We start from the raw sequence: 23,780 nt of genomic DNA, 5'->3' as shown, positions 1-23,780 counted from the left end.
TCTCTATGGTTCCCCCGCATCGCCTATAGGTCCCCGCTACGTCCCGTCGTCGCCGCCTTCCGCTCCCGTTCGCGCCTCACGGGCGCCCCCTGGCGGTCTCCCCGCCTCTGCGCGGCGCTCTCCCGCTCCCTCCGCGCTGTGCTGCGCCGGGCCCTACGCGGCCGCCGTCGCGGGGCGGGGCGGTGCTCCCGGGGCCGCCCGGGGCCGGGGCAGGAGCGGCGGAGGGGCGATGGGGAATCTGTTCGGGCGGAAGCGGCGCAGCCGCGTCACGGAGCAGGACAAGGCCGTGCTGGTGAGCGCGGGGTCGGGGCCGCCGCGGCGTCGCGGTGGGGGCGGCCGCTGCCCCGGCCCTGACCCGACCCCCTCTCTCCTCAGCAATTGAAGCAGCAGAGGGATAAACTGCGGCAGTACCAGAAGCGGATCAGTCTGGGCCTGGAGCGGGAGCGGGAGCTCGCCCGGCAGCTGCTGAAGGAGGGCAAGAAGGAGTAAGGGGCGGCGGGGCCGGGCGGGAGGGAACGGAGCCGCCTCCGGCTGCCACGGGGCCGAGCAGAGGGGACAGCCCAGCCCAGCCCAGCCCAGCCCAGCCCAGCCCAGCCCTGCCCTGCCCTGCCCAGCCCCGCCGCCCCTCTGCTGGTGCCGCCCGGGGACCGTTGGCCTTTGTGCCCCCGGCGCTCAGTGCTGCCTCCCGTCCCGCGCCTCATCCATCAGAGCCCCCCGTCCCTCACAGCGCCGCTCGCAGTCCGTCCCTCTCCCGGTCGCGTCGCCCCACCCGTTTGCAGCACCCCGCGCCTGGCGGCGTTAAACCCCGTTGGGTTCACACGGGCACGACTTTCCAGCCGGTCTGGGTCCCTCTGGCTGCTGTCCCTGCCTTCCATGGTATCAAATGCAGCGCTCAGTTTGGCGTCGTCCACAGAGTGCTGAGGGTACACTCGATCCCCTCGTCTGTCTCATTGATAGCGGTGTTGAAGAGCACTGCTCCTTCCTTCTGTGCTGATCTCCTGCTCTTTGCCTTCAGAAAAGCTATGCTCTTGTTGAAGAAGAAGCGTTACCAGGAGCAGCTGCTGGATAAGACAGACAACCAGATCAGCAACCTGGAGCGGATGGTGAGCGAGCACCGCGTGCTACAGACGTGGGGCAGAAGCAGTTCTGGAAGGGCTGCTATGGGGTGTGTGGGACTGCACCCCAGCTGTCAGGTCCCAGCGGGGCCGTGGTCCTGCCCAGAGCATCTGAAACTGTCCTGGTGCTGTGACAGCTCTGTAAAGAATCGAGTGGGAGCGTATTGTGAGTCCGTACTGCAGGCTGTGTGTGAAAGGCGTGTTCTGTAAGGTGATGGAACCTTAGTCACAGTGTGGGCAGCTGCAGTAGGAACTTCCTCCAGCTGGTCTCGGTACCTTGGTGTAGAAATGGATGTGTTTGCTCTGGCATGGCCTGGGGAGCTGCGGCCTGAGCTTAGATTTGAGAAGCAGACAAAAGCCTACTGGGTCTGGTTTTGCAGCTACGTGTGTTAAAGAGCTTTTGTATACGTTGTACTGCTGATACGATTTAAGCCTCTGTTGGGGCTCTTGCCTGTCTTCAACTTACAGTTTCTCTGGGATTCCTGGGAGTCTGCGTCAGGGCTGTGACAACTGTGACACTTCCCCCTCTCCCTCCTGTTTCAGGTCCAGGATATCGAGTTCACTCAGATCGAAATGAAGGTCATTGAGGGCCTGAAAATAGGCAACGAATGTCTGAACAAAATGCACCAGGTATGTGTGGCCAGGTCAGCCGAGCACACTGTTGCCTTGGGCTCAGCAGGATCCTAGATGTCTCCCTGCAGGCCTCACTCATGCGTGGATTTTGGCTCTTCTCCTCAGGTTATGTCAATAGAAGAAGTGGAAAGAATAATAGGTGAAACCCAGGATGCTGTGGAGTACCAGAGGGTACGTATGGTGTGTGTGTGAGTAGCTGTGAGCAGAGGCAGCCTACCACACGGTTTCTCTGGGGCAGTGTGTGCACAGCCTCGTTTAAGAGGCAGTCAGACTGGAACTTGAACTCTCTCAGTTGCCTGCAGAAAAATTTGGTTTGTTGGTTTTCTGGGTACCCCTTCGTGCTGTGCGTCCATTGGTTTGGAGCATTGGTGTATCCTGCTATAAGCCACAGAGCTGCAGCTGTGCACTGTTCTGACTGGAATGTGTCTTTTCCTCACCTGTGTAGCAAATAGATGAGATACTGGCTGGGAGCCTGACTGAGGAAGATGAAGATGCCATTCTAGAGGAATTAAACGCTATCACTCAGGTAGGACTGACTTGATGTAATTACTTTCAATCCATGTTTTCGGGAAGCTGTTGGCAGAGGAGGGATAATCTTATTACCACCTTTTTTGGCTTATTTCTGCCACAGATCTCAGTTACACCTGTTTGTGCCTAATTCCTGAGTCATGGGAGATAAGCTAATTGCCTCACACACAGTGATCACTTGAAAATGGAGTGATTTAAGGGCTGTACTGTGTCTGCTGGCTGTTACAATCAGCTGATTTCTGTTCTCGCTGGGTAGCTGTTCTGCTTTACTAAATGAAGATCTTGAAAGCCCTGGATCGTGCTCAGATGAACAGGAATCAGTGTGTATTACCACCCCTCTGTGGTGCCTTTGGCTCCTCCAAGTGCTGCCCTGACTTGGCTTCACTGCAGAAACGTGCAGCCAGTGGAAAGTGAGGTGCAGAAGGTCTGCAGCTGACGTTTATTTGAGGAGATTTGTAGCTAATAGAGAGTCCTGTTAATTTAAATGCAATTGTATTAAGCCCTGCTCTCATCTACTGAGCAGTGCTCAAACCCACGAGCCGTCCTGCAGGGGGCAGGTATCGGTTTCTGCATGAAGTCCCTTCTGTCACTCGTGTGTTCCCAAAAAGTCTTTGCACGTAACTGTGGTGCGAAGGTCCGTGAGCACCGTGTGGAGCACTGCAGGCTCAGTGCCACGTGTGCTCTTTATTGTTCTTGCAGGAACAGTTGGAGCTTCCAGACGTTCCTTCTGAGCCACTCCCAGAGGAGCCCCCAGGTATGCTGCCTGCTCTGTGTGCTCTGCAGCTTCGGCTCCACGTACATCTTCTCAGCTCTGTGCGCTGCTTTGAGACCTTCTCTTTGCTGTAAACGTCCCAGCAAATGTGAAGGGCTGTAGGCTGTGTGGTGAAAGCTGGTACAGGCTTCCCTCCGTGGCTCTGACAAACCCCGTATTGCTGAACCTTTACCTTAAGAGGACCCCGTGCCTCTGCATGGCGTCTGTGTGGGAGAAGTCTGGGACAGGGAGGACAGGGCTTGTTTGGTTCCAGCACTTGTTTACTAAACACGGATCAGATGTCATCTCCGTGTTGACAGCAGGATGGCCAAACAACATACGAGCTGCCCTCGCAGCAGGCAGCTGATGGAGCCCCGTTTGGACTCATGTTGTCAGAACGTGGGGAAGGGGGCGGTGTTGCTCTGCCCCCACTCTCCAAGGAATGGTTTGCTGTTCTGGGTGTGTGTTGGGCCGGTGGCCAGCTGGAGTGGCGTCAGGTGCACGCAGAAAGTGTTTGAATTCTTGAAGTGCTGCAGGAAAGAGAGGCATACTGGATAGGTGACGTTATTTGTAATGCGTGTTTATGAGTTCAGTGGCTTTCCAGGCGCTGTGCAGGCATTTGTTGCTCTGCTGGGAAGTGGAACGTGAGTCCTAGGCCAGCTGCAGCAGGTGGCTCTGCACTACTTCTGTTCCCACTGTAACAAGTTTCTTTTTCCTCCGCAGAAGCAACACCCGTCAAGAACAGGCCAAAACCAGAGCTGGTGGCAGCATCTTAACTCCCGTTTCTGGGGATCCCCCCATAACTTTCACCCAGGACAGTTTGCCATCCCAGCATGTGCTGGGAACAAGCAATGCCTCGGCAGCATCCCAGCTGTGCTGGGCAGATTGTGGAGCAGGATTCCCTGCGCGGGGTGGGGAACCTCAGCCGATCGATTATTGCTCTTGTATCAAGATTATTTTCTAGTGCTTTCTTTTTTTGTAACTTCAATTCTCAACTCACTCAGCTGCGCTGTCTTGGGATTAAATAACAACTCTAAAACTTCCAAAGCCAAACACTTCTCTCTAGGTTTGATTTCAGCTGTAAATCTGCCTTTGCTCTGTCCAATCCCCAGCCAGCTCTCCCCTTGGGCTGCTTCTGTCTGATGCGGCCATCCCAGGGCTGCTGTGGGCCCTTCTCTGTCTGTGCTGCTCTCAGCCCCTCTGTTTTTCCTCCCCCAGTCCTGTGCAGGAAGGGCTGGCAGTGCTGGCACAGCAGGATGCGGGCAGCTGCTCTGTGCTGTGTGCAGGCTGGGTACGGTTCTGCCATGTGCGTAAAGCCATGCAGGCAGGGTGTTTGTTTGGGCAGGACACAGTGCTTGCTTGCCTTTGCCTGCAGCAGCACTCATTGAGAGGGGAAAACCTCCAGTGTGAGGTGAGGAGCTGGGCTGTCCCTGGGCATGAGTCAGAGGCGGTCATTAAGGATTCCCACTCAGCTGCTCCGCCTCTCCAGATCCGCAGCACTGAGTGCAGAGCTGGGCCTGCAGAAATCTGCTGAGCCTCTGAAAGCTGCAGCAAGGAGCCTGCCTGCGTTGGGAGCCACGGGTCAGCCCGTGCGGCTCTGCTCCAGCAGTCTGCATTCACCTTTGCAGTGCTCAGGTGGGCTGAGATAACTCTGCTTCCAGCTGTCCGCTCCCATTTGTTCCTTATTTCCTGGCAGGGCAGCGGGAAGAGAGAGGTCGGGCTGGGATGGGTGAGTTCTGCAGTGATGTGAAGTGTGCAGCTCCTCAAGTCAGCACACAGAGGCATGCTGGCACGGCCACTGTGCTGCCTGGGCAGCCAGGGCGTGCAGGTGGAGCTGTGCATGGAGGCCAGCAGAGCAGCCAGCTTGCAGATGCTCATAGGAAGCCAACAGATGTGTATTTATCACGGTCCCGTAGCCACGACCCTTAACCCCTGCTTCTGAGACAGAGCAGAAGGACCCAGAGGGCCCTCTGAGACTTTTAGTGACTGCTTTTGGGGATAGGTGACCTGGTGCTAAACAACACGGAGCCGTGCTGGTGAGTCAGCAGCGACTGCGTTCTGTGTTCCCTAAGTCCTGCTTTCTGTTCCACCTCCACGTGTGACGTCCCAGAGCCCACAGTGGGCATCACGTCCTGCTGCCAGGGCAGAGTGTGGGGCGTGAGTGGCAAAGGCAGCCTGCCCTCTGCAGCCGCCCTGTTTTCGGCTCCTCGGCGCTCTCTGTTAATTACCGTTGCATAACGAAGCCGCCGGCTGGCAGGCTGCAGAGCCACCTCTACAAAGCGGTGTAAGTTCTGCAAACAAACGGCTTTCTGAATGGAAAGGGCAGGTTTACAGCGGTCATCGGGCCTCTGCCAAGCGCCCATGGGTGCTGGGAGCAGCCACCCTGCAGCTGTGCAGGGCCGTCTCCTGGGTTACGCTCCGTGATGGTTTTTCTTTCTGCAGGGCTGCTGCTCTCTGTTACATCCTGGGCGGTTGCAATGCTCACTTTTCCCACCAGAGAGAGCCTCGTCTTCGCACTGCTGTCATTAGCGTTGTTGTTGTTCCTTCGGTCTCCTGTACTCCGTTGCTAGCCTGGTGTCTGCACGTTTAGTTTGACCCTATTTAATTTGTAACTCATAGGAGTGGATGCTGGGCTCTCCCAATAGGGTCCTAAAGGGACCTCTCCTGGGGCACGGCTCTTCTGCCAGCGCTCTGAGCAAACCCTGTTCTGCAGGGTGTGCACAATTTGCCCCCTCCGCATTCTGGCAGCAGAGGAGCCCCCAGCAGACCCTCCCCGAGGCCGCAGCGATGCTGGGCTGTGAGCTGAGCCCATGCCCTGTGTGCTGCTCGGGTGAGGGCTGCGGTGCAGGGGGGGTTAATGCAGCTCCCAGCTTTGGGAAAGGCCGCGCTCTGACCTCACAGGAAAGTTGCAAGCAGATTGCCAGCAGCTTCCTCTCCTAATCCCTGTACCAAACAGATTGTACCGTGGCTCCTTGGGAGGAAGCGCCAGGAGTGGTTGTGTGACCTCTGTGGCGTGCTGTAACAATAAACAGTTTCTAATGGTTTCACCAATTCCTCTTCCAGCCTCGTGTTTTCACAGCAAATGTTTTTGATGGGTTGGAGCTGCCTTCTCCTGCTCAGCCCCGTGCTCCGGGGAGGGACCTGGCAGGAGCTCTGAGAAGCAGCTCTGTGTGCAGGAAAGGAGCAACGCTGCGTGATGGGCATCCTGGGAGCATCGTGCTGCCAGGTAACAGCAGTAACAGTGCCCTGCCATGGGTGGTGAGTGGGGTGGAGCCGTGTTTGGGAGAGGAACTGCATGTTGTGCTGTTGCTGCAGCAATAACGCTCCTCAGGTGTGCACCACGGGCAGGGCCTGTTGCTGGCACCACGACCTCGCTGTATCTGCAAGGCACGGTCGGTGCCCAGTCCTGTCCTGGTGGTGGATGTGGGGGTGCTGATGCTGCCACGTCCTGCACTGTGCAAGCAGCATCGCCTTCAAACGGCCTCAAATGCCCCATTGCCCACAAGGCAGCAGAGCGTCGGCCTCACATAAGCTCGGGCTCAGCTTCCTTTCCCTGCAGCGCACCTGCTGAGGTTCTGGAAGCGGCCTGGGAGTTATTTGGGGCTGAGCCCCTCCTGGTACAGCCGAGCTGTGTGCATCCACTGAGCTGCTGCAGTTTCTATGCCAACGCGTCTGCAGCGCTGTGCTGGGGTTGGTGCTGCACCCCCTCGTGCAAACAGTTCCTGAAGCGCGCGTGGAAACGCGGGTGAGGGGCGCAGCGCGGTGGCTGCAGATGTGCAATGTTCCCTTGGCTGCTCGGCAGCCACAGCACCCGAAGGTAATTCAACTGGGGGGAAAAAGAGCCCAACAAAATCCGTGCCGTTCCCTCATTGGAGCAGCAGTGGGAACAAAGCGGGTTTGTTATGGGGCTGCGCGGGAATGTGACCTCTGCAGCTCCGAGCGCTGCCTGTGAGCTCTGTGCAGAGATGCAGAATGGGGCCGGGTGGTGCTCCTGGGGGGCACACGGCCTCCGGTCAGCACTCCTTCCACACCAACGCTGCCGCTGCCCCGCACTGTGAGGAATGAGGTTCCTCGGGTGGTGCACACCCTGTGCCTTTGTGCGGCCGTCAGCGGAGCCGCCCCTTGTCCCTGGCCGTGGGGCGGAGGCCGGGCTGTGCCCAAGGTTGCACCGAGTCACCGGGAGCAAGTGGAGGCTGGTCCTGGGGCTGTGCCCGTGCAGGGGGCTCCTGGCATTGAGGGGCCGTGCAGGTGGGAAAGCAGCCTCCAAGCACGGAGTGCTGCACAGCACGTGGCACCCGGTGACCTCCAGCCCGCGCTCCGGCAACGTGATGCCAAATCCCATCACGCCCGTTGTGCAAATCGCGTGAACTATGCCTGTTATTCAGAAGTATCCCCAGAGATCTCCTTAGCGCGCTGTAATGCAGCATTACTCATGGATCTGGGAGCTGAAGCCAACCCGGAGCCAGCAGAGCCATGCCTGGCCCGGTGGCGTGGCGGGGATGAGCAGTGCAGGCCCAGCCCTGCACCCCCTGGAGCCCCTACTCTATGGGCTGGGGCTGCAGTGGGGCATCACGGCATCCTGGTCCTCCAGGCCTCGGCCAGCTGACCTCTGGGGCTGCCCCCTGCTCCCCTGCTGTTACCGTGGGCTGTTTGCCCCCAGCCCGGCCTCACCCGGCCGAGTTCCCCCCTGCAGTCCCTGCCCTGCAATGCAATGCCGACCTACTTTGGGGGTTGGAGGAGCGCTGCTCAGCCCAGTGCTGCGCAGGGGCCCCAAAGTGCTGTCACTGCCAGTTTGGGCTCTGCGCTGGATTTCAGTGCCACAGCTTCCACCTAATAAAATAAGAGCCGGAATTGTTCATCCTTTGCTAATCCTCAATAAATGGCTTTACTTGATTTGCTGTTTGTGCTCCAGGGGATTTAGCAGCCTGAGAGTTGCTGACACACACAGGGAATCTCCAGCTTTTGATTGCAACTTGAAGTCCTGACTCTACAAGACCAAAGGCAGAAACTTCCCTGTACCTCGAAGCACTGCACGGCACAGCACTGGGGGCAGTGGGGAAGGACCGAGGGTGTGGGATGGATGAGATAACCATGGGGCATTGCAGGGCACCGTGCATCTCTGCAGCAGCTTGGGGCTCTATGGCACTGCTCGGGGCTCTGTGGCACTGCTAAGCACTCCATGGCACAGACTGAAGCTCTATGGCACTGCTAAGCGCTCCATGGCACAGCTCAGGGCTTCATGGCACAGCTTGGCGCTCCATGGCACCGCTCAGTGCTCCATGGCACAGCTCAGGGCTGGGCACACCGCTGGGAAATGTGCATCGATCGAAGCTGCCTGAGCCATCAGCCGAAGCAGCTGAGTGGGACGAGCTGAGTGGGGGAGCAGCTCCTGAGGTTGTGCTGGAACCCATTAGGCCGATTTCCCAAAGCGCCGCATCAGATGTCAGAAAAATCATCTTCAAATGGCTTGAGAAACAAATAATTCCTGGCACAGCACGGGGAGGGTTTGCAGCTGAATATATGCGGCGTTTTCAGGACGCTGATGGGGAGGACATCTGCATGAGAGCGAAGGCACGGAGGTTTCCTGGTGATCTCATTGGCACTTTGCAGGGACGCTCCTGCCCTGTGCCGCACCGCTTGGGTTGGGGTGGTATCCCCGAGGAACCCCTCCTTTCTGCACATTCCAATGGGGCACAGCCGTGGGGTGACATAGGGCTGAGCGGAGAGACCGCTGTCCCTGTCCCCAGAGGCCAAGAGGAGCCCTCGGCCCCATTGCCTTCACCCATCACCACTGTGGTTCCACGCTCGCTCCGAGCGCCGGGGCGCGTGACCCGGCTGGGAGCACTGGTGTGACGCCACACTGATAATTAAGCAGGAACCTAATGAAACTTCTAAAATAGCACCATTTCCTCCACACACCTGCAGCCGAACTGGGTGGATTACATAAGGTGGTGTTGCCACAGCAACTTCGCTCCACCCGGGGCTGGAGGTGGACGGTGCTGTGTGCGTGGATGCGCCGTCAGCCGGGGAGGGGGTTTGTGGGGGGGGATGGTCCTGAGCCTTGCTGCTGCCGGGGTCCCATGTGGCCGCTCCCCTGCGTTGGGTTCCATGTTGAGCAAGCACCGGGGTGCGAGGTGCAGGAAGGGGTTCTGCTGCTGGCCCTGGGGTGCGGTGGGCGCAGCACGGAGGGCTGCCATGGGAATAGAGGGAATCCATCTCTTAACGTGGGAATAAGGAACCCCGGAGGCTTCGAGCTCTGGGAGCAGGGGTGTGAGGGAGGGAGGCTGTCAGTATTCAGATTTTCTGGGGATAGAGATAAAGAGAAGCAGGAGACGGGAAGAAAGCGGAGCCGGGTGGAGGCTGGAAGCAGCGCGAGATTCTCTGCGGGTCGTCCCAAAAGGCCTCTTCCATGATGAGAAATTACAAATCCTTTTATCTTCTCCAGCAGAACAGCTTGCTTGAATTGCTGGGCTGTCACACTGGAATTAGATGCAAGAACCCCCCACCTCCGTGACGTGGCGGAGAACTTACATAACACAACTAAAAATAAGGCGATGGAGATGCGCGTGGAGCACTCTGCTCCTGGCTGCTCTCTCCAAAGCACTTTGCTGGCAATGGGAGCAGCCTTGGGCCTGGGCCTGGCCCCGGTCCCTGGGGCAGGAGCACCGTGCAGCACCAGCTCCTTGCTGGAGGTCCCACCCACCCAGCTGTATCCAGGGGGTCTCTGCTCCCCTCCCGCCCTCCAACCTCAGTGGGAAGGGGTTAACCCGCTGGTGTAGGAAACCGCACACGTGGTGTGAATTCATCCCTGTCCTCTGGTGTGGGAAGCAGGGATGCAACCAGGATAGAGCTGGGATGGAGCTGGGACAGATTCAGGTGCGCCCAGGCTGAGCTCTGCCCCTGCTCTGCATTGGGTGGATGTGGAGAGGTGCAGGGGAGGCAGTGGGACAGCAGCAGAGCTACGGGGATGAGACGTTGACCACCTGGGGCTGCTCCTGTCACCGGCCTTTGGATTGGAGGGAATGGCTGGGAATAGCACACCTGGCTGCTAACTGCTGCACTGCTTCCTGGGGCCGAGGGCAGGAGGAAAAGGGGGGAGGCTTGTCCTGGGGGCAGCAGAGGACGCCCATAGCGGTTTGTGCCGTGGCACCTCTGGATGTGGGAGCACCTCAGTGCTGTGGTCACAGGGACAGGGATAGGAATAGGGTAAGGACAGGGCTATGACATATAGTGATGGTCCCACTCCTTCTTGGATGGTTTCTGCTGCCTTTCCCCATCTGACACCAACACCATGCAGCCCTCCGTCACCCCTCACTGCTCAGCACCATGCGGGCAGGAGCACAGGGCACAGCATGGGGTGCAGGGAGGGTGTGCAGGGTAGCTACAGTTAGGGGACACAGCATGGGGCACCACAAGGGGTGTGGGACATGGTGTGAGGCATGGAGGGGGATAGGGAAAAGTATTGGGGTATAGGAAGAGGTATTGCAGGCTACAGGATAAGGCACAGCAGGGGCTACAGATAGGTTGTGAGGGGTATGGGATGGGGTGTAGGAGAGGGTATAAGATGGGAGTGGGTACGAGATCAGAAAGGGTTATGGGATGGGAACGTGACGGGGTGGGAATGAAGTTTGGGATTGGAATGGGGTATGGAAGAGGAATGAGGTACGGAATGGGAACGAGAATGGGAGATGGGATTGGATGAGATGGGATGGGATGGGGTATGGAACGGAGAAGGGGGGTGGGGATGGGGCGTACGCGGGGAACGGGTCGGAGCACGATGGGGCACGAAGAGGCGTTCCCGGGACGCGGCCCCTCCCCGCAGGCGGGCCGTGGCGGTGCGGGGCGGACGGGAGCTGATAAAAGCGGCGGTACCGCTCCGCTGCGCCGCTCTCCGCGCCCGCCGGCAGCCCGGATCCACGCCGCCCCGCACCGCCCCGCAGCCCCCGCAGCCCCCGCCGCCGCCCATGGTGCTGCCCGGCCCGCCCGGCATGGCTCGCTCCGAGGAGGTTCACCGCCTCACCGAGAATGTCTACAAGGTGAGTCCCGCAACAGGTGCGGGGCCGCGCGGCGCGTCTCCCGCTTCCCCCCCCCTCACCCCTCTTCCATCTGCTTTGGTTGCCTTATTTCTCTCTCTTTTCTCTTCCCCTCCTCCCCCGGGCGCGGGGGCAGCGCGGTGTTGGGGCGAGAGGAGGAGGAGGAGGAGGAGGAGAAGGAGGAGGAGGATGTGAATGTGGATGTGCCGTGCCGCCCCCGCTCCCTGCCCGCCGCCCCCGCCCGCAGCCGCACGGAGCGCGCGGAGCCCCCGGAGCGGGCGCGGTGCCGGACCCCCCCCGGCTCTGCGTGGGGATGGGTGCGGGGCAGCCCCCCCCGCTCACCCCGTCCCCGGGTCACTTCGGGCCGCCGTTCCCTTTCTCTCGACATCTGAGAGCGGTGAGCGCCCCGCTGAGCTCCGCGGCTCCCCGCCGCCGGCTCCCACGGTTTGCTTTTTGGTTTTTAAATCGGATGGGGGAAAACGCGCCGTTCCGCGTGGTTTGGTTCGCTGGGTGCGGCGGTCGTGGTCGGGAGGACCTCTCCGGCCCGGCGCATCGCGTGGGATGCCGTCCCTTCCGCCCGCACACCTTCGGTCTCTCCTGGCTGGGGCCCCTCTGAGCGTTCGGTGTTAAAAGGAAACGGTCAGGAAAAGAATCGAGTGCCTGGAACGTCGGGGTGGGGAAGTTGAGGAGGCTCCTGCGGGCACCCGAAATGCCAGGCCCTGCGGGATGCAGAGCGGCTCTGCGGCTGGAGCCTTCTGGTTGTAGGAGTTGGGTCCCCGCGCCGCCCCACTGCACCCTCTGGATGCATCGATGCTCCTCCATCTCCAGCTGTGCGAAGCGCAGACCCGCAGCGTTGCAGTGATGCTGTCCCTGTGCTGCACTCCTGGCTTGGTCGGTCCCAGAGCAGTTCTGGTGGTGACTCAGGTGTTGTCCCAGGGGTGTTGCCCTCGAAGGGCTGTGCTGATGGCCGTTCGCAGAGCTCTCTGTGCCTGGGGCACCCGGCTGCTATTGCTGTGCCATGTGCTTGTCGGCAGCTTCGAGTACGATTTGGTGTTGGCGTCGGCCAGAGGACAGTGCTGGTGAGTTCTGTCCCAAAACGGCTGTGGTTGAACCATGTTTGCTCCTTGGAGAACCAATGGGGGATGTTGGCTGTGCCTCCAACCATCACCTTTGTCACTCTTGTATTGAGAGCACTGCATGGAGCCCTGGGATCACAGTGCGGGGCTGAGCGGGGGGCAGTGCCTATGGTGCAGGGCTGCTCCAGCTGCAGGCTCATAGGGAACCAACACGATGGCTTTGCTGTCAGCAAGTGCTCAGAGTTGTGTGCATTACAGTGGGTGCAGTGTGAAGGTGAGAACTCGGAGCTGGGGGCAGATGTTGTGCTGTTACCCACATCCCGCTTGGCTGCCCTGGCCATGGAAGGAAAGTAGCATTTCCTGGAGCCAAGGAGGTGCTTTCCTTGGTTTCTGCAGGTGCTGCGTGTGGGAGCTATGTGTCTGTGTTCCATGGAGCACTCCTAGAGCTCCATGTTAGGGCATGGCAGTGTGATAGGGCACCCGGAGCTCTGGGAACCCACCAGTCCAAAACCCGCCCTGGTGCTTCACAGCCCCACTGCCCAGCTGTTGTCCCGCGCCTCATCTGGCCCGCGCAGCCCCAGAGCGCACCATGGGCACAGTGGGGCTGTGCTGCCCGCCCTGCCCCTTCCCGGTGTCTGGAGCAGCCCTGCTGGCCCAGCGCCCTCTCCCCAGCACAGCCGTTCTGCCTGGGGAGCCCACTGTAATTATTTCCCAGTGCCGGCGCTCCCCCTCGGAGTGACTGCGCTAATGAGCTGGTGGAGGAGCTGTCAGCCGCCCCCTCGCCGCTTTGCCACTACAGGCAGCTGCCTACACATGTGGAGTAATTACAGAGCGAGACGGAGGATGCTGGCACCTTCCGCCAACGTAATCCCACCTTCCCCGGGTGCTGATTCACTTCTGTGCACCTCGGTGGGGCAGCGTGGCTGCCCCTAGGCTGGGGGACTGCAGCGCCTCTCTGCCCTGCAGACAAACCTCTCCTTTCTGATGGATGAGATGACTGCTTCCAGGCCAACCTCCATTTCATTTAAAGCTCTTTCTTCACGTGGGAGATTGTTTTGCAATGGTGCACGCTTCGCTCTGGGTTTGGAGAAAGGTTTCTTAGCAGCGCCCTGAACTCAAACCCTCGTTGTCATGCACAAATGCAGCTGTGATTCCTGCCAGTCCTTCGCTCCCCTTCACATGTAATGAATGCTACTCCCAGCACAACAGCCGTGTTATCTCCAGGTCCAGAGGGAAGGGGAGAGCTCCTTGCTCAAGTGAATCAGGAGGGAAATGGTGGCTGGCTGGGTGTGCTGGCAGCACAGGGAGAACACACTGCAACACCAAATGAAAGAGTCGGCCTTTGGGGTCGGGCTGTGCCACCCCAGCTTCTGTTCACTGTGCTGTCTGGGTGCACTGTGCTGTGGTGCTGGCTGGGCTCAGGGCTGAGCGTGGTGCTGGCAATGCACAGCCCTGCTGTGGGTGTGCAGAGTGCTTTGTGGGATGCTGTGTGCCTCAGGACTGCGGCAGTTTGCAGGTTAACGTGTGCAGTGCAGAAGGAAGCCCACGGTCTGCCCCCGTACCCCAAAGTGTTCCTGCACTGCTCCTGGGACAGCGGTGCCTTTTGCCTTTGGTGGCTCCTGGTGCTGCTCTCGCAGTGTGGTTTCACAACACTGCTGCTTGCATTGCAGGGCGGAGGGCAGCACGTTGCAAACCTCCCAGAGCAGGGATTCATCATCTGGGTGAGGTGGGCCCCTGGGTCACTGCTGGTGGCTCCTGGGGAGGTGTTGGCACAGTGGGTGCCGTGAGCCCTGTGAGCTCTGTGCCCTGTGGGTCCTTCAGCTCTGTAGCCACGCTCCAGCCCTGAAACTTGGGTGTCCTCGTCCTCTGATGCTTTGAGTAGAAATGAAGTGGTTTTGGAAGGGTCTGTGTTCTTCCTCCGTGTCCCTTGCTTGTGAGCACGGTGTCTGGTACAGCTGATGCTGAGTGCTTCCTGGGCCAGCTGCTCCTGCTGGGGATGCTCCTGCAGCGGCACAGTGCTGGGTGCTGTTTGCAGCTGAGATCTGCTGGTGCAGAGCAGGACGTGCTGAGATGGAGGCAGCGCCGGGGCTTGTTTGGGCATTAAATATTAACACAGAAATAATGGAAGGCGTTCCCGAGGCAGGGCTGACCCATTTAGGAACAAAACTTCCTTGTGGCTGAGCTGTGGCGTGGCAGTGCCATCACAGTGTGGCCGCGCCGCAGTGCTCAGCGCTGTCACAGCACCCAACCCATGGGGACGGCACCCCGGTGGCTCTGCAGGGCTGTGCACTGTGCTGGAGCAATGCTGGGAGAGCAGAGGTGGGTGGCTTTCCTAGCGTAGAAGTAGAGCCCAACAGTTGTGCTGGAGGTGCTGGGACACCACTGCTGTCCTGGCAGCTCAGGGGCCGTCCTCAGCTCCTTCTGGCATTCAGCTGCAGGGGCTCCCTTTGGGCTGTTGGGGGATGGACTTTTTGGAGCACGGTTGCGAAGTCCCCGGGGAGGTGTTGTGAAGGTTCGCTTCCTATGCAGGAGAAATGTGATACGAGGTGAGCCAGCTCTGCTTCCAGCTCGTTCCTGGGGAGCGCTTGAACTTCTCACTGCGGGCTGATGGTGATGGTGGTGGAGCAGGAGGTGAGCCCTTCGTGGAGCATGCTCGGAGCGGAGAGGCAATGAGCTCGCTTCCTATGCGCTCCTCTCCCCCCACCCACAGCACTGTGTCCTGCAGACCTCGTGCTTCGCATTAGTTTCTTTTCTGGCAGCCGAACAAAGCCGTGCCAATCCCAGAGAGCTGAGCAGCATTACCCGGCAGGTCAACAAAGCAGAGCCCTTCCAACCTTTTGCTGCCAGGTTTTGTTGTCTGTGCTTTTCTAAACTCTTGCCCAGGCAGCGGGTTTGTGGGTGCTGCTGATGGAGCAGAATCGGAGGGAGGGTTGAGATGTGCTTCCAGCCCTGGGGCTTCGCTGCGCCCTGTGCCCGGGCTCCCCAGGCACTGAGCACCATCCCTGGTGTGAGCTCAGTGTTTATCTGCTGTGTTTGTTTCTCCATAGCAGCTGGGAGCTTTCCAGCATCTCACATGGGGGGGATGAAGGTGTGTTAGCTCATGGAGCTGGCTTCTCTTCCCACCACGGGAGTGAAAATACAGCTTAGAAACCTCTATTTTTATCTCTGTAGTGAAGATCCCTTTTTAATTCCCTTCTCCTGTGGGGCTATTTGTGTTGGAGTCTCCAGGCAGTGTCTTAAAAACGTTCACTTTCAGCAAACTTCCTCTCCGGGTTCCATGAGTTTTACTTGGCTGCCAGGCCCCCCCCACCATGGAGCAGCAGAGCCTTTCTGCAATGCTTCTGCTCTTGGTTTGCTGCTGCCAAACAGCTGTGCCGTACCCCAAGGTGCTGCTGCACCTCTCAGCTGTCCCAGGTTTGGGGAAGGAGCAGCAGGGATGTGGCAGTGGGAAGTGGGAAGGGCAGAGCAGCCCTCCCCTGTGCCAGTGAACCCCCATACAATCATCTCCCACACTTACAGAGAACACCTCACTGCACAGCTTGCTGCTGCAGGTCCATTTCTCCTTCCAAGCTGAGAGTGTTCCCGGTGCTGCCCCGGCCTCAATTAGCCCTGCAGCTCTCATTAGCTGGGTGCTCACTGTGCCGTCTCTGGGCTGGAGCATCCCAGGGCAGGATGGAACCCAGCTGTCATGAGCTCAGCTGTGCACAGCCTGCCCTGCACCCACAGAAGGAAATGAAACCATCGCAGCCCACAAAGGGCGTGCAGCAGAGCTGGGGCTGAGGATGCCCGGGGCGGAAAATGAGCTCTGTGTGTTTGGCCAGCTTCGGGTGAGGTGACAGATGCTTAATCAGCTTATTGGGCAGAAGTGTCTGTCTGCCTCCTTCCCAGTGTGGGACGCTGCCAGCAGCGGGGCGGGGGCTGAGCCCCTTCCCCACGGCACAGCGTGCTGCTGTGGGTGGCTGTCCCCATCCCCTGCTCTGAGTGCAGGTTGCTCTGGGGGTGCAGCGGGCATGGAGCTGCCATCCCTCCCCAGCTCAGCTGGGGTTGGTGTCTGGTTTTAGAGATGCTATCGGTGCCGGGGATCGAGCAGCTTTGGCAACTCCCGACAAACACACAAAGAGCCGTTCTTGGGCACGATCCGATTAGTCCTCCTCTCCCCTTGCTTTGAAATAAGGACCTCGGGGAGGAGGAGAGGCTGTGCCGGCGGGTTGTGGTGTGCTGCTGCTCCGACATGGTGGCTGCGTTGCTGGGGACACGGGTGCAGCTCCAGTATGGCACTGGTGTGCAGGGCACGGTGGGACTGGATGATGCTCAGTGCAGCAGCATGGGCTGTTCCTGCCTGTGTCCAATCATTGGTGCCACGCTTGGCTTAACGCTCTCGCCCTCGGAGCTGCCCAAAAGGAGCAGAACCTTTGCCCTTTGCCCGATGGGAGCGCTGCCATTGAGCAGCATGGGTTGAAATGTGGCCGCATCAGTGCGTAACAGCCATCCACTTATGATGCTGGAGGTGAGGGTGGGTCCTTCACCCCATTCCTGCCCTTAAGGACACTCTGAGCTGCCCTGCTGCCACCTCTGCTAACACCCACTGTCCTCCTTTCTTCCAGACAATCATGGAGCAGTTCAACCCCAGCCTCAGGAACTTCATTTCTATGGGGAAGACCTACGAAAAAGCCTTAGCAAGTAAGTGATGCTGTGCTGCTGGCACATTGCTGAAGGACTGTGAGCCCCGTGTGGTGCTCTTAAATCATTAAAATTAAGATAAAGCTCTGTTTAAAAGTATTGTTTACATGTTCAAGTTGCAGAGGATAATAAATCCCCCCCCCCACACACACAATTGTTGGCGGCAGCTCTTTGCTGAGCCTCTCGGGTCCCACTGGGGGCTGTTAGAGGAGCATGGCATTAATTGGGTGAACCGTGGATTGATGGAAACCAAAACCAAACAGTTGTGACGTGGTGACTCTGGGCTGCCCAGGTCCTGTCCAGCCCTATTCTGTCACAGCTCCACGCAGAGGGCATTTGCTTCGCCTCTGCTCGCTTCAGAAGCTGCACTGCACGTCGCCTGGACTTTATTTTTTTAATTGGATTGCTGGAGATGCCTTTAAGGGCGGAGGCCGTCGTGGCCTTAAGCGGGTAGAAAAGGAAAGATTTCAGTCTCGTTGTCTTAAATGGTGGTGTTTGAAGTGCGACCTCTGGGAAGGATCTGCGCATTCCTGCTCTGTGCATTCCTGCTCTGCATGTGCCTGGAGCACTCCTTATCTCCCCCAGGCCAGGCGGGGCTGCTGCATGCCTGCGAGGGGTCCGCATCCCTCCCCACTGCTTCCCAGAGGGTGTCAATGGTGCGGGAGGTGCCCATGGCACGGGGTGCAGAACAGGGGTGCTCACAGACCCTCATGTACTGCAGCATGGAGGATGAGGTGACGTTCTCCGTGTGCCAGAGGGTCAGGTTGGGTTTTAGGCACAATTTCTTCTCCAAAGCAGCGCGCAGTGGCACAGGCTGCCCAGGGAGTGGGGCAGTCGCCATCCCAGGGGGTGTTTCAGAGCCGTGGCGTTGTGGCACTTGGGGGGGGCCTTCCATTTTTCTCACACCTCTGCCCTAAGACCTTCCTGCCAGCTTGACAGCTGTCCTCAGTCATTGTTTGTTTGGGATCCCAGAGCTGCTGGGACACCCGCAGGCAGAGCCTCGCTCAGTGGATGCGCTCTGGAAGAGGTTTCATTGCTGAGCGCGGTGGTGCTGAGCTGTACAGCGTGTTCCGTGATTAGAGGAAACCCCCTGCTTATCTGATTAAAGCAGAGCGTGGAGCTGGAATGTCAACAAACAGCACTGAGCTATAATGAAAGTCTGTGATATTCAATTATTCCGCAGCCCTTTTGCTGAGCGGCGCTGGGCTCCGGTGGTTACGCTGGAATGAAAACCACCGAGGTCCTGCACGTCCCTCGCTTTCCCCTCCTGAGCAGCTCTGTAATCTTGCTGCCCCAGCTTTCTTCTTTCCCGGTGCGTTCCTTGCTCCTCTTGCTTGTTTGTTGTCTCATCCCTCCCCGTGGGGCTGAGCTCTTTGAAGTCAGAGCTGGTTTTCTTTTAGCGTCTAGCGCCTGTTTGGTGCTGCGGGAGTTGTAATAGCCGTCAGCCAAGTTTATAACCTGCACTTTTTTTTAATGCTTTTAGGTATGACATATGCAGCAAAAGGATACTTCGACGCGCTGGTGAAGATGGGCGAGTTGGCCAGTGAGAGCCAAGGCTCCAAGGAGCTGGGTAAGTCACCCATCAGTGGCTCAATGGAGACCCAGTCCAGAGCAGGGATGGGGCCGAACTTGTGCTGTTGTTGGGGATGAGGAGCTGGGCACAGAGCTGCCCCTGCCTGATGTGAATAGCCCACGTGCCTCTCTATTTACTGCTCATGTAGGTTTTGAAAGAAAAGAGAAATCCTGCTAATCTCAGATTGAGGATTTGAGGATGTTGTCAGCACGTGGTGTTTGCCAAGAGGAAGTGTTTGCTCAGAGCTGCTCTCACGGCTCTCTTCTTGCTTTGGAAATGAGGAAGGCACCGCTGCCCTGGGAGCCGGGGCTGTGCTGCTGGGCTGCAGCCCTTGGCAGGATGGGGGTGTGCAAGGCACAGTGCAAGTCAGTGCCCTGCCCGTGTCCTGCTGTGATGCTGCCGTTTGGGTTCAGATCAGAGCTGCATCATGAGTCCCGATGTTCTGCAGCTGCATTCCCTCTTGCAGTTACTCTTCAGGGAGCTGCTCTCTCCATGCTCGTGCTTCCCCTCCCTGCATGAGCTCTGTGCTCCCAGCTCGCTCTGCAGCTCTGTGGTCTCACTGGAAGTGGAAACGTGGGGGGATCTCTGGGCTGTGCAGGTGGGAGTTGGGCCACAAAGCCTCTGCCCATGGGAGGGCTGTGCAGGGCTGTTCCCTGCATGCAGTGCTGGGGTTTGGCACGGGGCAGCTCCTGTTGGCCCAGCAGCAGCTCTCAGCCATCCTGCTGTGCTGATCTTTGCTGATGTTTATGGTGGCAGCTGTTCCACGAGGAAGAAAGTGGAGATAACATTTGTGGAGCCGATAACAGGACACTGCCCCATCCCAATGGGCTGCGAAATGCCTCAGATGGGGCTGTGCTGCCTGCAGCAGCCCGAGGTACTGCTCTTCCTGGGCACACCTTGAGCTTATCAGGGAGTGCTGATAGTGCCGGAAAGGAGCTGGGTCTGGGCTGTGTCACACTGCTGCAGCAGGTGGGGGTGCAGCTCCAAAGTGGCTGGGGGTGCTCCTGGTGCTGCAGCTTCTGGCCTCCAAGGACAAGGATCAGCGGCTTCTTCCTCTTTTCTCTCCTGTGTTTATTTTTTGGTGCTGTTTCTGAGCCGAGTCATCAATAGAACATGAAAACAGGGCAGATCCTGTGCCTAAAAATGGTGAAAAAGGCCACCTCTGTCCCAAATCCACACTGGCTCTGCACCCAACTCCATGCCTCAGTAGCACGTGCAGCTCAGAGGAGCTTAGCCCCTGAGCTGGGTGCTGGGAAACCACTTGGTGATCCCTGTCTGCAGACGTGCTGGGTGTCTGCCACAGGGTCCTGCTGCCTGGTGCTGCACAGTGCTCGCTGTATTTGCACGTTCCATGTGCTGCAGCAATGCTGTGCGCTCACCTTGCTGCAAGCATTCGGCCTCTGCCCGCCAGACTGCTGCCCCCAGCTTAGCCCTGCGCTCCCCGCCTGCTTAGTGCTTCACATAGCTCACAAATTCTCCACCAGATTTTAGCAGCGGTGCTGAGACAGGATAATCTGGTGCAGCAACGGGAAGCCCAGCGGTAATGAAGCACCTGAGCTGTAATCGGCTCTGCGCTGGGTGCAGGCGTCGGGTGGGGTGGGCACAGCCCTGCCAGCCCCACCACTGAGGTTTGGGGTGTTCAGAGTCTGATTTTCCTGTTTGCAGCCAAGGCGGTGGTGCGAGTTGCAGCTCCCGGCGTGCCCTGCCTCACACTGCCCTGGGTTTTGCATCTCGAGGAGCTGAGCCTGGTGTGTGGTCGGGGCCAGGCTGCTCCTGGCACTGCCATCAGCTGAGTTGCTGGGATGGATGTGACCCACCCGTCTGGCTCTGGTCCCGTCCAGCTCTGGGACTTGGAGGGTTAGACCCAAGCCTGCAGTTCCTCTCAGGTGTGCATGCACGGCTTGGCTGAGAGGTTGTTTTTGGGAGGGTGAGAAGACGGACTGAGTTAATGCTGTGCCTGATCAGGCAGGATTTGCTTTGGGCTCAATCTGGGACCTTTCCAGGAGCTGCTCAAAGTACCCTGCTTTCCGGGTACTGCTCAAAATGCAGCTTCTGTGGGTGGCACTGGGTTGTGCTGGGGGCTGAATGCACAAAGCTCCTCCAAGGGTGGGGAAGGGCCGTCCTGGGGCTGGTTTTCACCAAGGTCCCCTCGGCGGATGCCCAAGGCAGCGTGGTGTCAATGGGGCGCAGCCGCAAAGGACCTGTATGTGGCTTTCAAAATGTGTGTTGGTGCCAGGTGAGTGTCCTGTGGGTGCCCCATGCCCGAGGAGGGGCTCTGAGCTCAGGGCATAGCCCAGCTCTGTCCCAAAGGCCCTTTTGGGACGCAGTGCTGCGGTCCCACCTGGCTCCCGTTGGCCTCGGCGCGGTTAGGAGGCTTTGTTGTGCTGCACTGAATCCTCGGGGGAGATGTATTAATCCACTAATGGGATTTGCAGCCGTTTCGGGTAGGAGTTTCCTGCAGCAGTGGAGATGCAGACAGAGATCCTGCAAATGCCAAAGGTCGCTGTGCCAGCAGAGGTCCTGGTGGTGGGCGCTGTACCCCCATGCTGGGAATGTGCCCTGCGCTCAGCCAGGCGGGCTGGGGAAGCAATGGCTTTTTTTTTTCCTCTTTACTTTGTCTCCAGAAAAAAAAAAAAAAACCCAAAGTGGAAAGCTTTGCCAAGCTGGGCTGGAACAGAGGCTGGGAACAGAACTGATCATTGTAATGCTGATGAGCTGCTGATATAACGTCAACAAATCCTGCATGATCCTTTCGGCTGTGATAAATAAATAGAACCTTTTTGAAGAGGAAATGCAGAGCTGATTGTTTCCCTGTACCCGTATTCTTCCCCCCTCCAGTGCTTGCGTGAGTCTCCCTCCGTGTTGCCTTGCAGTTTCATGTCCGAGCTGATAGGAGGTTGGATCCCGGCCCCTTTGTGTCTGAATGAGGGCTCAGGCATGAAGTGCTCTTCTCAGGGACTCGAGGGCTCTTTTGGGGTTGTGCCACGTGAGCTTGAATCCCAATCTGTTGGTTCTGGGGAGGAAATAGGATTGCAGACGTCCTCAGCAGCGCTCTTCTGTCCTAAATGTGGCTGAGCCAAACCCTGAGCAATGCCATCTGATTGCAGCCAGGGCTGTATGGGGCTGTGCATCACAGGGCAGGTCGGGACGCAGTGCACGGGGAGCAGATGGGACCTCACCCTGTGCACAAATTGGTGCTTTTCCCCCAGCAAATAACTGTTGGAGCTTTCCTGCCCATCGCACAGCTCAGGAGGAGGCAGCTGCCCAAACAACGTGCCCTGTTGCTGTCTGCTGCTTTCTCTCGTTAATGAGCTAATGCTCCTCCTTGCCTGCTTGGTTGCTTCCCTTCTCAATGCTGTTGCTTCTGTTCCCCTCCACAGAGCAGGGGGTGAAGCTGGGTGCAGCGGGGAGGAGCAGCACAGCTTGGCACTGCCCTCTTTGGGTTTGAGCTCTGCGTCTGGGAACCTCTGGTGAGCGGGGCCACGAGCTTTGTGGAGCAAGGAAGTGGTGCCCAGCACCGGTGCTCCTATGCAGCTTTGCATTATTTGATATGTCATTCAAAATGGCCCTTCTCTTGCTCGAGGGGACGGAGCCACGGGCTCAGCCGGTTCCTGCAGCTCTGCCTTCTGCCGGGCAGCTGGCTCTGCGCGTGGTGCCCCATCGCAATCTCAGTGATGTGGAACAACCTGTTTCGCCGTTGCTCGCTGGGTGTGGTTGGGGAAGGGCCCACAATGGCCCCTATAGTTCTCCCAGCACGATACTGTGAGTCACGCCGATGCAAATAGCAGCTCCCGGCCTGCGTGTGCCTCCCCGCGGAGCAGGCACGGCCCTGGCACTGCCCTCCTGCCCACCCCGTGGCTCTTTGTTTCTGACCTCAGCTTTCACGCTCTGCTTTGCTTTCTTGGCTCGGAGCATGTGTGTTTTGGCACAGGGCGAAGACGGTGCTCGCCCTCTATCTAATTCCCAATGTGACCCGCGCTGTTTGCTGCAGGGATCATTGCGTGTGTGGGTTCCAAGCAGCCCCTGCGCGGTGCCAGAAGCGTGGGAGGGAGCTGGGAGAGCCCCCCCTGAGCTCCGTGCACCGCCCCGTGCTGCTGATCCTACCCTCAGCCGGGGCGTGCAGTATTTTGGCTTCACGGAGGCTGTGATATCTCTGAGTCACATTTTAACTTCTCCCCTTGCTGCCAAGCTGTGTCGGTCCGGGTGGTTTCAGGGTGAGATGTTAATGCCTAACGAGGTCTGCAGCCTTCTCACAGTACGTAGCGTGAGGCTGTCGGGGTGCTGGAGGTGTCTGTGCGACTCTGCGTGGCGTTACAGCTGCAATTCAGAGCCTTCAGCTTCAGCCCGCTGCCCTGCGTGAGCTCCCTGCTTTGGAGGCTGCTATGGGAAACCCGGAGTGAATTCCTTAGGGCTCCCAGCACGGGAGGAACCTCAGAGGAAGCCGCTGTGACCTGATGCTGGGCGGGCAGCCTGCAGCCTTCCTGTGCTCTGTGCTCCCCACACAGACGTGCTAGGGCTGCTCCTCGGTGTCCCCGCAGTGTTACGCTCAGTGCTGTGCTGGAGGAGCTGTGCAGGCTCAGGGTGCTCCCTCCCACCCACTCACCCAGCACCCAAGCTGGAAAAGCAGCAGTGCTGACCCCATTGGAGCACATGCACGTAGGGCAGTGAGACACGCAGTGCAGGGGACGGCTCTGCCCTGCCCGGTTTGATGTGGAATGGCATCCAGCCGGGGCTGAAACTCCCCACACTCAGCTGTGATAACAGCCAGAGGGGATGGTGGAGGAGAAAGTATCAGCAGAGATGGCTATCGGTGTCCTGGGAGGTGCTCCACCACCTCCCTGCTGCTGGAAGCTGGGTGGGGAGCGCAGGGGTAGAGCTGCACCATGCTGAGCTGGGGCTGTGTGTGTTATTTCTGAGCATCCCATCCCTTCCCTGCGTGTGTTCCATGCACAGCAGTGTTGGCAGAGCCCTGGCCTGGCTGCTTCTGCTGCTGGGCTTGGTCTGATGGGAAGGGGAGAGAGCACAGCGTAAGCTTTGGAAATATAGGAGAGCCACCTTTGTGCCAATAGACTCATGGAGGAAAAGGAATCTCAGCCGAGCTACAGCACGACGTCACTTTTCTTGCCCTCCTGGTAGTGGGAATTTGTGCACTTCCTATGATTGAGCGGTTGCAGCCCAACCGGAGAGCAATTTCCTGCAGCCTTGTCAGGGTAACCTTTGGCCCAGGCCTTCCCATTCATGCGTGGAGCTTTTCAGCACCGATGTGCAGAAGGAACTACTACGGCCACCGCGGGCTGCTTTGCTTTGCTTTGCTCAGCACCTTGCAAAGCAGCCGTAAAAGTTAACGGCATGGCTTCAGCTGCAGAGAGCTGGACTGGTGTGGGTGCAGAG

The 23,780-nt window shown here is 58.6% G+C and overlaps 2 protein-coding genes across 13 annotated transcripts in view; both read left to right on the top strand.

Annotated features, from left to right (window-relative positions):
- The first annotated feature begins 190 nt into the window (after positions 1–190).
- CHMP6 (charged multivesicular body protein 6) lies at positions 191–6,078 on the top strand. Its single transcript, NM_001031529.2, has 8 exons — positions 191–292; positions 376–485; positions 1,016–1,103; positions 1,659–1,745; positions 1,854–1,919; positions 2,194–2,274; positions 2,976–3,030; positions 3,751–6,078. The coding sequence occupies exons 1-8, from the start codon at positions 230–232 to the stop codon at positions 3,801–3,803; spliced, it is 603 nt and encodes a 200-aa protein (NP_001026700.1). The 5' UTR covers positions 191–229; the 3' UTR covers positions 3,804–6,078.
- Positions 6,079–10,913: 4,835 nt separating this feature from the next.
- Positions 10,914–23,780, top strand: part of BAIAP2 (BAI1 associated protein 2) — a 32,813-nt gene continuing 19,946 nt past the window's right edge. For 11 of the 12 annotated variants that reach the window (XM_040649825.2, XM_025141710.3, XM_015295626.4 and 8 more), the window contains exons 1-3: positions 10,914–11,063; positions 16,741–16,816; positions 18,300–18,386. In XM_040649825.2, the coding sequence (XP_040505759.1) occupies positions 10,992–11,063; positions 16,741–16,816; positions 18,300–18,386 (235 nt within the window). In that variant the 5' untranslated portion in view covers positions 10,914–10,991. Of the gene's footprint in view, positions 11,064–14,315; positions 14,456–16,740; positions 16,817–18,299; positions 18,387–23,780 lie in introns of those variants that run through there. The other variant, XM_040649822.2, reaches the window with a different exon arrangement.

Source organism: Gallus gallus, chromosome 18 (assembly GCF_016699485.2).
Source record: "Gallus gallus isolate bGalGal1 chromosome 18, bGalGal1.mat.broiler.GRCg7b, whole genome shotgun sequence".
Lineage (NCBI taxonomy): Eukaryota > Metazoa > Chordata > Aves > Galliformes > Phasianidae > Gallus > Gallus gallus.
This window is presented reverse-complemented; position numbering and strand designations above follow the sequence as displayed.

Excerpts from the sequence above, each read along its gene's own strand:
- CHMP6 (NM_001031529.2), top strand. The coding sequence starts at position 230 with ATGGGGAATCTGTTCGGGCGGAAGCGGCGCAGCCGCGTCACGGAGCAG. Across the intron at positions 1,104-1,658 it reads TCAGCAACCTGGAGCGGATG|GTCCAGGATATCGAGTTCAC; the intron begins GTGAGCGAGCAC and ends CTCCTGTTTCAG. Across the intron at positions 1,920-2,193 it reads ATGCTGTGGAGTACCAGAGG|CAAATAGATGAGATACTGGC; the intron begins GTACGTATGGTG and ends TCACCTGTGTAG.